This window comes from Catharus ustulatus, chromosome 2 (genome assembly GCF_009819885.2).
Source record: "Catharus ustulatus isolate bCatUst1 chromosome 2, bCatUst1.pri.v2, whole genome shotgun sequence".
Taxonomy (NCBI): Eukaryota; Metazoa; Chordata; class Aves; order Passeriformes; family Turdidae; genus Catharus; species Catharus ustulatus.
Window position 1 is genome coordinate 49,170,251 of NC_046222.1, and position 14,289 is coordinate 49,184,539.

A 14,289-nucleotide genomic window follows, 5' to 3' on the forward strand; every position below is an offset into this window, starting at 1 on the left:
CAAACATTTTTGTGTTTAGTTGATCCTTTACCCTAATTATTTGCCTAGCGGTAAATAAAAATCTAACCCTTTATTTGTCTATAATTGCAAATGTTCAAATAGATTTGAAAGATTTTTTAATTAGATACAGCAAAGTGGTTCAGGTACAGCTGATCTTACAACTAAAACTGACAATAAACTGGACTCAGGCAGGAAGTGCTGAAACGAAGTCTATGTTTTTATTCTTATTATTGAAGCTCTCACTAAAACAAATGTGTCCTTACACTCATGTCTTTATTATCATTAGGAAAGTTTATACTTAAAAACTACAGAACTTCTGGGGGTAAAATACCACTAATTCCGAATACATCAGAAATAATGACAGAAGTGAAAGTAAGACATCTATTTGAATTTCAGATCTATCACCACGCATCTAGATAGCAATGCCATTTTCTTGAAGGCAACAGTCCAAGTAAAGATTAAGAGCAGTTATAGACATCCTTCAGAGAAAAATCTTTTTTCTTTCACTTCATGCCTACAGAGCCACAGATTGTGATAGTTCTATTGAAAACAGGTTAATACATCAGCCTTGTGAAAGTCAGGAAAAGTTGCAGAAGGGGCCCAAGGAAGAATCTACTTAAAATCTAAACTTAAAATCCATTTTCTTTATTTGAGAACAGAAATATAAAATATTGTTTTTAAAAATATACAGGTAAACTTTAAATAAATCTTCCTGCATGTAAAAGCATTATATATATAAGTAAACCAATGAAAATATTGATAATTTCCATGTAATATAATTACAAGGTTTTCTTTATCAAAATGCACTTTCCCTTCAACTGTATTTAGAATTCTTTTTATAATTATATTAGGTTGCTATCTCTTGGCAGCACTATTTGGCAAGGTTTTTTTACATGAAATCTGGGGCAATGAGAAAAGCTAATCACCAAATTCACACAAATATCAAGCTTCAATCCAAACCAGTACATCTTCAGTTAATAACCATACCTGAAAATCCCCAGAGAAGCTGTTGGGCTAGAATATAACCAAATCCATTTTTAGAAAACATCTTGTGAGCTACATATTAATGCACTAAGTACAGAAACAGTTACTAACTAGACAAATACAGGGAGTAAAAGTCAGATCTATTTATCTTTGAACAACACAATAAAAACAATTGCACCCCATCTCAAAGAAATAATATAGAAAGTTTCTATTTCTGCAACTGTATCAGAAATCTCTCTGATGCAATTTCTACAGCTATAAATAAAATTCTTGAGAAATTAAGATTTCTAAACCTATCAAAACCCCCTCTAATACTTATTATTTATAGTAACATACAATTTTTATGGTAGTGCAGTTGTACAATTATGCAGAATCATTGAATGAGCAATAATTTAGGAGGTAATAGAATGGAAAGTAGGACATCTGAAGAATCTTGTAAAGGATTATCTAATAGTATTTAATAATTTTGAGAACATTTAGAAGAATACTTGTCATATTTATTTACCAAAATATGTTATTCTAATGAATGAAAGGCATACTACCAAGAACAAGTCCTTAGAAAAATATCATCAAAAGAATCTGCCAGAATAAAAGAGAAACAAAAGGAAGACTTAAATGTGACCTAAAAACCTCCCCAGTAACTAAAAGGACTAGAAATACTTCATTGGAGTTCTGAGACCAAGCCTGCAAGGGAAGGAATGTCCTAGAGCTCAGCAAGAGACTGGTTAAATAACATACTGAGGGTTTTCTGTTTCTGTCACCTCTGAATTTTCTGTTTAAGATGTATTCAAGCATATACTGTATTTTGTTTTGGTTGTTTTGCTCTGGTTTTTAATTTAAGCCTGCTTTTAGATTGATTTGTGACATTCACTTGGGGGAAACTGTCTAGGAAAGTACATCTTGAAAATCAGTTCAAGGTTTCATCACACAGAACAGGCATTTTTCAATACGAACATTGCTGTCTTACATAAAATCTTCATCCATCTAATCTCACTGTGGTTGTCTTGATACCTATTCCTTAAAAGGTACTATTAAACAGTAGCTTGTCATGGTTCTATCCTAGATGACAAATATTCCCTGTTTGGATACATAATTTAAAGTAGTCATTACTTTCAATACTTCACATTCTGTTTAAAAACAGTACTAAGGGAAATTAACAGTAGAGAAAAAAAATTAAACCAAGCATATTATACTGCATTAACAGACACAACATCCATCATCTGATGGGTGATAGGACTTTTTAAATTCTCCTTTTTAGAATAAGGATCTTGATGTCCTTCATATTCAATTAAAATAAATGTATAAAATACATTTTATATTAAATATTTACAGTAATTTCACGACTATAAGGTGCACCTCCGGGAGTCGGCAAATTTTGCAACTTTGTACATTATATAAGGCACACCGGACTATAAGGCGCACTTTTTTTTTCCCGCGAAGATCTGTGCCGTGCGCAACAAAGTAATGAATTAGTAACAGAATCCTGTGATCGTGGAGTTTACTGGCAGGTGTTCAATTTGAAAACATTTTTCACAGATTGGTGTAGCCTTTAAACGCAGCCCCAAGCGCCCTCCCCATGCATGGGGCCCAGCACTCCCACCCATCCCCGGCTGGCGAGGCGAAGCTCAGGGCGGCCGCGGCTCGCGGCTGCTGCGGCTCGGGGAGCCACAGCTCACACCTCGGGGTTGCTGCGGTTCAGGGCGGCTCAGGGTCACCACAGCTTGGGGCGGCTTGGGGCCACCAGCAGCTCGGGGCGGCTTGGGGTCGCCCGCGGCTTGGGACTGCCCGCGGCTCAGGGCGGCGCGGGGCCACCCGCTCCCTCTTTCCCCGTGTGGCTCCTGCTGGCCAGGGGCTGCCTGCAGCCGCCCGGTCCCACCCACCTCACATGGCTCCTGCTGGCCGGGGGCTGCCCGCGGCTGCCTGGTCCCGCCCACCCCACACAAATCCTGCTGGCCGGGGGGCTGCTTGGTCCTGCCCACCCCACACGGCTCCTGCCGGCCGTGGCCGCCCGCTCTTGTCCCCCCTCGTGGCTCAGCGCTTCTGTGGCGCTGCCCCCACTCGCGGCTCGGCTTACGGCTTGCACTCCCGGGTTGGCAAATTTCACAACTTTGTACATTATATAAGGCGCATCGGACTATAAGGCGCACTTCCGGGTTCGGACCAAAATTTTTGTCAAAAGGGTGCACCTTATAGTCGTGAAATTACTGTACATGTTTTACACTATGCAAAAAGTCGCTCAATTGTTCTTATTTTTTCATAACTGCTTTGCCATACTTCAAAAATTTATCACCTAGCCTCAGGATGAACTTATTTTTCTTTTATTTTGATAATGAAGGAACTATCAAAACATTGAGAAAGGAGGAGCTTTAGAACTCAACAAAAAGAATAATAAAGAGGAAAGATTTAAAGGATTGAAGGGGAAAAAAGTCAAAACACAGAAGAAATAGAGACTAAATGACTGAAGACCATGAGGAGATAAAGGATACAAAGAAAAGCAAATCAGGACTGTGAGTAATATTATTCTACACCCAGTTCTAACATCTTCAGTCTAAGAAAGAATTTGATGAATCAAGTAATTTTAAAAAAAAGAGACAAGAATCTTTTCCTGAAAAGTACATTTTCCAGACATTGAATTAAAAAATTCTTCATCCTTGAATACATTTTACTAAATTAGTATCTATAATTTTATCACAAATTTTTCTCCTTCTTCTTTTGCCTTTTTGTTCAATTATAATTTTCATTTGTATCATTTCCAATTCAAACAAGTCTATCATATCTTAATGGAGTTTTTTTAGATGACTAATTTATGGGAACTCAACTTCAACAGACATTACTTTAAACTTGGGTTTAGGGCTAGTCTGAACCTTAGATGTTCTATAAGAGAATACAAAAAACATTACCTCGGCTTTTGGCAGCTTCTTTCAAAGCAGCAAGGACCTCAGGCTTCAGGTTATCAGAGAGTAACCTTCCCTCCAGGCCAGGAAAGAGCGATCTAGCACACCAAGAAAAAAAAAAAATTAAAAAAGGCCCCCACACTTCAATAAAGCCTCATTTATTTATGTTATTGTACAGATATTACTAGCATGGTAATCATCATTAGATCAGTAGCATGCAAAACAATCATGTATATACAGAATAGGGCTTTCAGTGGGCATCTTCTGACATATAAAAAAGTTATACATTTAAAAGTAGAGAGTAGTAAGAAAGTAATTTTTCCAACTACTCTTCTTTTCAAAGCAGCTCTAAGTAAGTTTTCTTTGATAGAAAAACTGGGATTAAAAAACTATTTTCATGTATTTGTACTCTAACCAAAAAAAAGTTAAAATAGCACCTACCATTCTATGCCTCGTAGAATCCTGTTTGAAAAGTTTACATAAAATACAACACATAATTCTAGAATGTCACACAGATCTGTGGATTTGAAAATATCTACAGATTTCAGAAGATCTGCAGTCAATACTTAAAATTATTGTGCCAAGAGTCAGTCTCATCCTCCCCTCCTCTTACTTTGGCACTTAAAAGTAAATCAGTTTTTAGGGCTTTGGTCTTTGTGAAATCAAAAATAAAAATCCAGTTTCATTCTGATTGCGGATATGTTCATTAGAAATAAACCAACACAGAATCTTGTTCTCCCACAGTTAGCAAAAAGAAAATTTCTGAGAGCTTATTTTACCTTCTTAGTAGGTTCCAAATTTGAGTCAATCTCCTAAATTGAAAAGGTTTTGAAACATCTAACATACATAATTTATCATACAGTAGTTTCACTAATACAAGCCGCACGGAGTACCAGCCGCACTTCCGGTGCCTCGACAATGTTGCTGTCTTTGTCAATAGATAAGCTGCACCCCGAATATTAGCCGCACTTTCGTTCGTAGCGAGAATCCATGCGCAGCTTTCACAAATTGGCCAATTAGTAACAGGATCGCGGCATAGCGGGGTTTACTGGCTCGGGGCGGGGCCAGGAAGGCCCGGCCCGCTCATGGTTGCCGACGGGGCCGGCCGGGTGGTGCTGCAGCTGCTGCCGGGCTCACTGGCCCCACCTCTCCCGTCAGCAACGCCTCGCTGCCGCGTTTGCTTGCCCTGCCGGCGGGCCAGCCACCGCTGCCGCTGGCAGGCACGCCGGCCGCCCCGCTGCTGCGTTTACTCGCCCTGCCGGCGGGCCAGCCACCGCCGCCGCTGCCAGGCACGCCGGCCGCCCTGCGCCATGTTAGCTCGCCCGGCCGGCAGGGCTGCCGCCGCCGCCAGGCTCACCGGCCGCCCCCTCCCGTCTGCATCGCCGCTGCGTTTGCTCGCCCTGGCCGGCACTGCAGGCCCCCGCACCGCCGGGCTCCCCCACGCTGCTGGCCCCGATTCTGCTGGGCTTCCCCCGCTGCCAGGCAGCCCCAACCGCCGGGCCTCCTGCTTCTGCCATGCTCCCCTGCACTGCTAGCCCCAGTTCTCCCAGGCTCCCCCGCCCTGCTGGCCCGGGCTCTGCCGCGCCCCCTGCCCCACCCTGCTGGCTCAGGCTCAGCCGCCCACCCCCCACACTGCTGGCCCCGCCTCTGCCAGGCTTTCCCACCTCAGCCGGGGCCGGCCGGGCTCCAGCTTGGCTTGGGGCTGCCGCGGGCTCTCACTTCCGTGTTGGCAGCTTTTAGAATATTGTTCATGTATTAGCCGCCCTCGAATATTAGCCACACTTCCGGGTTTCCACCAAACTTTTGGTCAAATTGGTGCGGCTTGTATTCGTGAAATTACTGTACTTAAAACATTAGATTTAAAGATACTTGATGTTGGTAAGAATAGAGGCAAAGAAAACATTACTATTTCAAATTTCTGTTTCATCACAGCTAGCAAGGAGATCTATGCCTGTTACAATAAGCTTTTGTATCAGTTTTGCAAGACTAATCAAACCAGGTCCATTTCCAACGGAACATGAACTGAATAAGAAATACTGGTATCCTTAAGTTTCAAAAAAACTATTTTATGACTAGTCTGAAGCAGGGCTCTAATCTGTTAATCTCATCATGGGAATGTTTTCTGTATTAGTATACTGGTTTAACTTTTGGAAGGATTAACAAAGTGGAAGAACAACAAATGATAAATCATCTCAAAATAGATGATAATCCCTTTTTTTTTAAGAAAAAGACAATAGAATCATAGGCTCTGAGTAGCTTTAATCCCCTGATAAATAACCTGAATTGTTAGAGCAAGAAAAGATTATGATTATGATTATGGGCTTAAATTTATGGAGCTCCTGGAGTGGGTCCACCAGAGGGCTACAAAGATGATTAAGGCACTGGAGCATCTCTCTTATGAGGAAAGGCTGAGGGAGCTGAAAGGGGACCTACCTCATCTATGTCTATATGTACCTGAAGGGAGGGTGTCAAGAGGGTGGAGCCAGGCTCTTTTTTGTGCTGCCAAGGATTCAGGCAATATGACAAAAGGCAATGGGCAGATACTGATGCACAGGAAGTTCCAGTTGAACGTGAGAAAGAACTTCTTTACTGTGCAATGACCTAGTACTGGAATGAGTGCTGATAGCTCAGAGAGGCTGTGGAGCCTCCCTCACTAGAGATACCCAAGAACCATCTGGATGCAATCCTGTGCCATGTTCTCTGGGACGGCCCTGCTTGATCAGGGAGGTTGGACCTGTGATCCCTTCCAGCCTGACCCATTCTGTGATTCTGAAATTATTTAGAATACAGTAGAAAAGGAACAACAGCAGGCTTGAAGATATGCAAATTGTTTTTAAGAAACATGGGAAGAAAAGTTACTTGCATCCAACTGTTTTTCTTTAAGATTGGCTGTCTATATGTATATTCAAAACACAATTTACATAAGGACTTCACTTCAAGAACTTTTTACCTCAATATTAGCTTAATATGGGCACACTCCAACCCACCTCTCCTTCCCTTTTAAACAGTCCACAGAGCAGTAAAAGCAACAAAACATATGCCAAGTTTCACAGGGTCTGGAAATTAGTGGAACTCAGGCAAACTAGAAGGAAGTCTCATTGTAATAATGCATAGAGGTAGCACTTTGTAAGGGAAAACAGTAAGACATCTGGTGTATCTGAGTGATTTCAAGCCTTATGTCTTTAGTCAATGTGTGCAGAATAGTCCAGATTTAACAAGTATTTGACACATGCATAATCCAGTACAGATATAAAAAGCAGTAGTCATGGCTTTCTCCGCAGTAACCCCAAGCTCATTTATTCCAGCTAACCTGCTCTTTGCTATCTCCTCCCCAGTGTCAGTGCAAGCTCTTTTGGCTGATGAAATGAGAACAAAATTGGAGCACTGATGCAACTGGGAAATAAGCAAGGAAAAAAACTAATTGGAGACAGACTGGAAAGAACAAAGGGAGAGCAGATGTAAAAGACAGATCATCATAGTATCTGCTTATTTCCTGAAACCAGTTTTTAGTACTACCTCACTGAAATTAAATGTTGTGATAAAAAAAAAGCCAAATGTAATCTCAAGCCTTAAATTTAATAAAAGCTCTTGTCATTACCTAATTTAATGAACTTCCTAGTATGTTTCTGATCACTTCATATTTGTAATTTCAAGAAGAAAATTAACTGGAAATGTATCTGCAGGTATTCTCTTAAAGCACAGATCACACAATTGTTTTATAAAGGGTTAATGGCAAATGGATGTCAAACTTTTCTAATTAGATATATGCACACAGACATATACATATACACAGAAAATTGAGTTCTATCTATGCCTTATTTCATCACAGTACAAGCTGCTGCATACCTTGTTTGTTGAGAAGCAAAGAACAGTCTGAAGCTCTGTTTTAGCATATAAATTTTAAAAAAAGAAAAAACCTAACAGAAAACCTCCCCATAGAATTAAAAATATTAAGCATACCTGGGATATTCTTCTGAGGTTATGTAAACTACATCCTGTTCTGACACAGATGAGGAAAAAGGAATAAAATTCCCATTCTGTAAAGGCAAAAGCTCCAATCCAATCAGTTCACTGTAGACTCCATCAGAAAGCACAAATTCTAAAAGATGAAGCTTTTCTTCAGCAGGGCCACTGTGTCCAGATTTCCTTAGCACTTGCCGCACTACAGCAGGAGTCACTTTTTTCACAGCTTTAGCAGCAGAAATAGTAAGATGCACTGCACTAGCAATATTTGCTGGTACCTTGGCAATCTGCTTCCCTGAATTCTGGAGGTAGTTGAGAACAGACTGTGTGTACTCCAAACTCTCATCCATTTCAGAAAAGTGCACCTGCTCCACGTTTATCCACTGATTACTCACTGAGTAAATAACTGCATGCTGGAGCAGGTCTTTAAAGAGAGGTACTACAATTGGTTTCCAGGGTACCCTGATTTTGCTCTCATCAGGCCATAACCTATAAATTCTTTCAGGTGACAATGGAAAATCTGAATTCTTCTCAGTCTCCATTCGTTTGATAGCTTCCAAAATAAGGGTGGTATATGCCTTAGGCACTATATTTACCACAAGAAGATCATTCCACAAAGCTGCTGGATCTCTCCACTGATCCAGCTCTCGCCATTTGATACTCCTCCTGTTGTCTGTGAGACCAAAGAAACCACTAACATGAACTGGAAGTCCAGTTTTGCTTTCCTCACCTGGAGGCAAAGGCAGAAAACAAAATGCTCTTCCTGAAAAGTCTGCTACAGCTCCATTTTCCTCCTCGTTAGTTGCTAAAGACATGGCTATTCCAATAGTAGGAACAAATTTCAAGTCATCAGCTAAACAATCGAGTTCTGTACACATTCCTCGACCACCCACACAATTACACACTAACCAAGATGTTTTCTGTGCGTCCTTAACACTCTCATCTTCTACAACTATATTTACATGGTATGTCACACATGTTATGCTATTGCTTGGAACTCCCTTACAATACTGATTTATTGCAGTTCCCAGGATTTTGATGGAATTGGGTCTTTCATGTTTCAAGGCCTTGTTCTCACTGGCAGTTACTCTAAAAACCAGTCTCTCTGTTCCATCAGCTTCCCGAACGTGCAATGAAACATCCTGAACACTCTTCAGGAAAAGCAATACTGTGTCTGCATCTGCTCTGAAGGATTCAAACAGCTCCAAAACCTTCTGTTTGTCGTAAACATTGCTGCTCAGTTGGGAAGGCTGCAGACGAAGCGGGAAACGAAAAAATGTACCAGGAAAGTTTCCGTTCTTAAAGGTTTCTTTAGTGCTGCCAAATACACCAATGAAAGGTGCAAACTGGTCGGTAAGTTCATTTATTTCCTTGCTATCTTCTTTTAGATTCCAACACTGGCCCGACTCATGAGGTCCAAAGAGGGTTTGATGGGGATCAAGCATTCCAATCTGGTCACCACTGAAGATGCTAGGGACATCTGCATACATAAAAACCAATAATTATTAAAAATCCTAAAACAACATACTTTAAAAATACAGTGTTAAGGAACAAATTTTAAAAAGGTAAGAACAAAATATTCTAAAACTGTGATGAGCTGAGTACAATCCCCAGGGAAATGGCTGAGTCACCATGGTATTTAAAAGACATGCAGACGTGACCCTTAGGGACATGGCTTAGTAGTGGACTTGGTACCATTAAGTTATGGTTGCACTCAATGCTCTTAAAGGTGTTTTCCAACCTATGAGATTCTGATACCATAATTCAGTGCTTACTAACAGGGAACACATAAACAAGTACACACACATTCTGCAACTGAATATATAAATACCCATTCAACCATTTGAATTCTAGCAGACAGTGAGCAACAGCACGTACAATTTTTTTCAACTACATACATTTATGTTTCCAGTATTTTCAAGAAAAAAAACCAACACATTAATTTACTACATGTGTGTTCTACTAGATTGATAATTTGCAGAACTTGAAGGCCTCCAAACAATAATTCTGTACATTTGAAAGCATAACGTCACAGAATTATCAAACCACCGAATGTATTAATTTAATTGATGCTCAGCTAGATAAAATATTGTTAAAAATATCATGTGTTTTACAAATTCACCAGATAAAAATTTTTATTTCAGCAAAAATTTGCCTCTTATCCTGCACTATTATAACTGTGGAGACTGTAAGCATTATTTATGCTTCTTCTGTACCACAAGAAAGAATTCTAGGAGAAAAATAGATTTCAAGACTGAATAGTATAAGCATGCAAAATAGTATGCACACTCTTTCAGGTGTAAATGTGCATACACCTCTATTACATAATATCTTTTCTAGCAATAAATAAAAAATCCCTACTTATTATACAAAGACCCTGTAGAAGACTTTCAGTCTAGTAAGCAGAACTTTCACACTTCTGTTTGGATACCTACCTTATATTATGAGCCTCTATAAAATGAATAGCAGTGTATAATTGAAATACCAGTGTAAAGGAATGTTCATCTCAATAGAAAGGATCAAGTACATAATGATGCTAATAGAACAAACTTCTTCCAAAACCTTCCAAATCAAATAGATACCTTATAGGACTACAGAAAAATGGGAATGCTTTATAAGAAAATCTAGCCATGAACTAATTTTAAAATACAAAAATAGAGAAAATATTAAATGTTTGTGAATATCTTAAGTAATTTAACTATTTAAAACTTCAACATTTTCTTTTTAAAATAACTACCAAGATTACCTGTTATATGATAAACTGAATTAAAGCCAATTCCAAATCTTCCAACTTTCAGGGGATCATCCTTCTTCCTGCTTCTTGCTATTTCCTGTATACCATGCCAGTCCTCAGGGGTGAAAATTGCATCATTGTATGCATAAAATGCTGGCCCTATAATAAACAGGGAAGAGTTAAAAAGATGACAGAAGAAAATTATTTAATATTTAAAATTTCTAGGAAATGAACTCACAGACCTGAGAAAGCATTTCTGTGAAGTATATGCATGTGCAAATTTAATGGGGAAGCTATGACTAAACTGACATCAAATTATGCCTGGTAATGAAAAAAAAAACCACAAAATGCAAAAGCAAGCTGATGAATTTACCTCTGTAAATGGTACTTAGACTTATATTCTGATGTGTTATTTAATTCTTGCATCCACATTTTAAAAGAATTATTCTGAAAAACTGAACAAAAAGCAAAAAACAATGAAACTTCTGAAAGAAGTATCATGTGGCACAAGGCTTAAACTCAATCTGTTCAGACTATTAAAAAGATGTTTGAAAAATTTACTAGTCACTAGTCACTAGACTAAAGATACCTCCACTGGAAGGGAATATAAGGCAAGATAACACAATAACCTGTGTCTAGAAAGTAAGATAGACAAACTCACATTAGAAGACATCATAAGGCTGATTAGCAACTGAAAAAAGATGGAAGAAAGATGTAGTGGATCATCCATCATTGAAATTTCAAATCACAACTGAATGTCTTTTGGAATGACTTTGCAAACTAATTTTAAAAATAATGTTTAATAATAATAATAATAACAATAATAACTTTTAAATACATAATTGACCTTTATCTCACAAAGCCATAATAAGTGATGTAAAAACCTTAAATTTTCAAGAAACTGGATTTGCAGTATACAGACAACATGGAGCAAAGTTGGGTGTAAGGTCAAGAGAAAAAGGGATGAGAAAGAAAACTGAAATGTCTGGAGAATGCTGGAATGTAAAGAGCAAACGTCATCTTTACATTAAAAACTGGTGTGCTGCCTTGGGTTTCATGGTAGTTGGAGGCTGTGTTTTGGATTTGTGCTGGAAGCAGTGACAATAACAGAGGGCTGGTTTAGATATCATTGAGCAGGGCTTATGCAGAGCCAAGACCTTTTCCGCTTCTCATGTGGCCCAAACGGCAAGTGGGTTGGGGCTGCTGAGGAGCTGAGAGGGGCCATAGCCAGGACAGCTAACCCCAAACAGTGTGCATATTGAAGAATAATGGCCAAATGTAATAACACCTATACTTACCCTGATATTGAGCCATGTCCTTTGACCATAATGTTTCTGTTCCATACTGAGTTTCATCATATAGAAACCTAACCTCCGTGGCACCAGCATCTTCGGCATTCTGTATCAATTCCTGAGGTAGACAAATCAAAACAAAGTATAATGCAGTAATACATATTCTAGCAAAGGCTTTTGAACTTACACAGTAGAAAACAACAAGCGTCTCAAGTGTAATTGTTTTCACACATTTCAACCAAAATGGTTTTATCCAGTTTATGTGCATGAGAATAATTATCCTTATAAAACAAATATTCAGGCAAATACTATAACTATGATTTGAATTTGGAGCTCAAATACCATACAAAAGTAGTCATAAAGTTGAGAAATAAGTTACTGAACTGTTACTACTACATAATCCTCAATCAGAGCTGTAAAAGTCTCAAAACAAGGCAAACACGAGAAGAAAAAAAAAAGAATTTCAAATTTATCAAAGTGTATTAGGCAAGTCCTAACAAACAGTTGTACAACAACAGAGGGGCAACCATTCACAAAAGGGTAATGCATAGCACTCTTCTTTACATCAACTGAATTAGGTTCAAGTTAACATTTCACAGTATGAACCAACCATTCCTGGGCCATGATGCCCACGTTTTAACACCCCTCTGGCAAAGGGCTGCAAATCAGTTTTGTCCAGTAGTTCCCTAAGTCATGAACCAACAGAGCAGCAACCCTGTTGAATGAAACCTACTGGAGAGAGGCTTATATTGAGATTATTTGTTAAATAGTAGTAGCAGTGGTGAGAGCTACAGAAAACTTGAATGTCAGTAAAATAGTTCTGTAAACATGACCATTAATAAAATACGCCTACCCAGTCCCATTTTCATCAACAGCAGACACGTAAGCGTGATTATAAATACCGACAGGATTACAGCCTCACACAATGGTCTATTTACACTGAATCATCACAGGGTATCAGGGCTCCAGACACATAAACACGTGTGTATGTTTATGTGGGGGTGTGCAAGCTTGGCATAAGCAAGTATTTCAGCTGAATTGAAAAGCAATGTAGATACATCACATGCAATGTATTCATACTTTAATTTCATCCAATTATACATAAAAGACTTGATAGCAAGATGAACTTGTACTTAAAAATGCATCAACTAGTAGCAAGTATTTCAGATTAGGTTGCATTCGAGTATACTGTTGAGACTAAAATAAGCTCACTGTTATCTAGTATCTGGTTCCAAAATTATAACCCGTTTATTTTGCAGTTTGTCAAAAATGACAGTATGCTCAGTCTATAATGCATATTATATTGTCACTTTTATGTAATTTTGAAGTATTATGAGATAGCAAGAAATATACCTACAGTTAAGCATAAATAACAAATCTTTAAAGAATCTTCACAAGATATTTATATGCAGTTCTTCTTCTAAAAGAACAAGTGACAGTCCTTTATGAAGACACAGTAAGACAGGTTTAAGTTTCCAGAAACATTTAATACTAAGCATGGCAATCACCATGAAGTTAGACCTGCATTCATGCTGTGGCACATGGTTTAACTGCTGCATTCAGCTGTAACAGCATTGTATCTGAAGAATCAAAACACTGAAATAAAAAGGTATCAGCAAAATTCCTGGTAGTAATCTCTCTCTAACCATCTGTTAACCCTAAATTGTAAACTATGAAAATAGCATCATTTCTACTTTTAGATTTACCTATCTGATTTCTAAGGACATTACCTTATTTCTTCATGTTGGAAAAAAAGTTTGGGTTTAAAATGTTGAGGAGGTCTGAGCCCTTCTTAATTCAAATGCATTTTACAGATGCATTAAGTACTGAGAAATTATAAAAATGTATGCACCCCTCCTAGGTACAGACACTGCTTAGAACATACCCAGGAGGCAATTTGCCAAAGCAGTTGAAGATATGCTTATCTTGGGCATTCCCACTAAGCACAATCAGCTTCTAGTTCCACGGTTGCAAACAAAACAACAGACATAAAGAACTGTCATCATCTGTCAACATTTGTATTGGTGTGTTTTGCATATATGCAAGTAGAGATAGATAACATATCTGTATCAAATCCCATTAGCTAGAACATAGTATTCCCACACACTAAGAAAATTAATTTCCAACCATCCATGTGATGAAGCATGCTGGAAGAGAAGTTTAACACCTAACTAATCGCCCCAGATGCTCTTAAAAAAAATCAAACTGCTGTTTTCAGACTTTAGCATAGGAAGTTATGATAAAACACACAATTCCTCCTCTAATGAGCAAACTCAGAAATGTTTAAACAAAAAAAAATACAAAAAACCACACAAAGCACACAGCTTACTTTGCCTTGTCCACAGAAATGGAAGCATAGTAGCCCAGTGAACATAAGATAAAACAACCACAAGTTTTGCTGGGTAGTGTTAAAGTTTGGCCT

The 14,289-nt window shown here is 38.7% G+C and overlaps 1 protein-coding gene across 2 annotated transcripts in view; it reads right to left on the reverse strand.

Moving 5' to 3' along the window:
* The window catches only part of SACS (sacsin molecular chaperone), a 41,002-nt gene that overhangs the window by 13,211 nt on the left and 13,502 nt on the right, over positions 1 to 14,289 (reverse strand). For both annotated transcript variants that reach the window (XM_033052015.1, XM_033052016.2), the window contains exons 5-8: positions 11,874 to 11,985; positions 10,588 to 10,734; positions 7,839 to 9,321; positions 3,885 to 3,976 (exon numbers count right to left, since the gene is read on the reverse strand). In XM_033052015.1, coding sequence (XP_032907906.1) covers positions 3,885 to 3,976; positions 7,839 to 9,321; positions 10,588 to 10,734; positions 11,874 to 11,985 — 1,834 coding nt within the window. The remainder of the gene's footprint in view (positions 1 to 3,884; positions 3,977 to 7,838; positions 9,322 to 10,587; positions 10,735 to 11,873; positions 11,986 to 14,289) is intronic.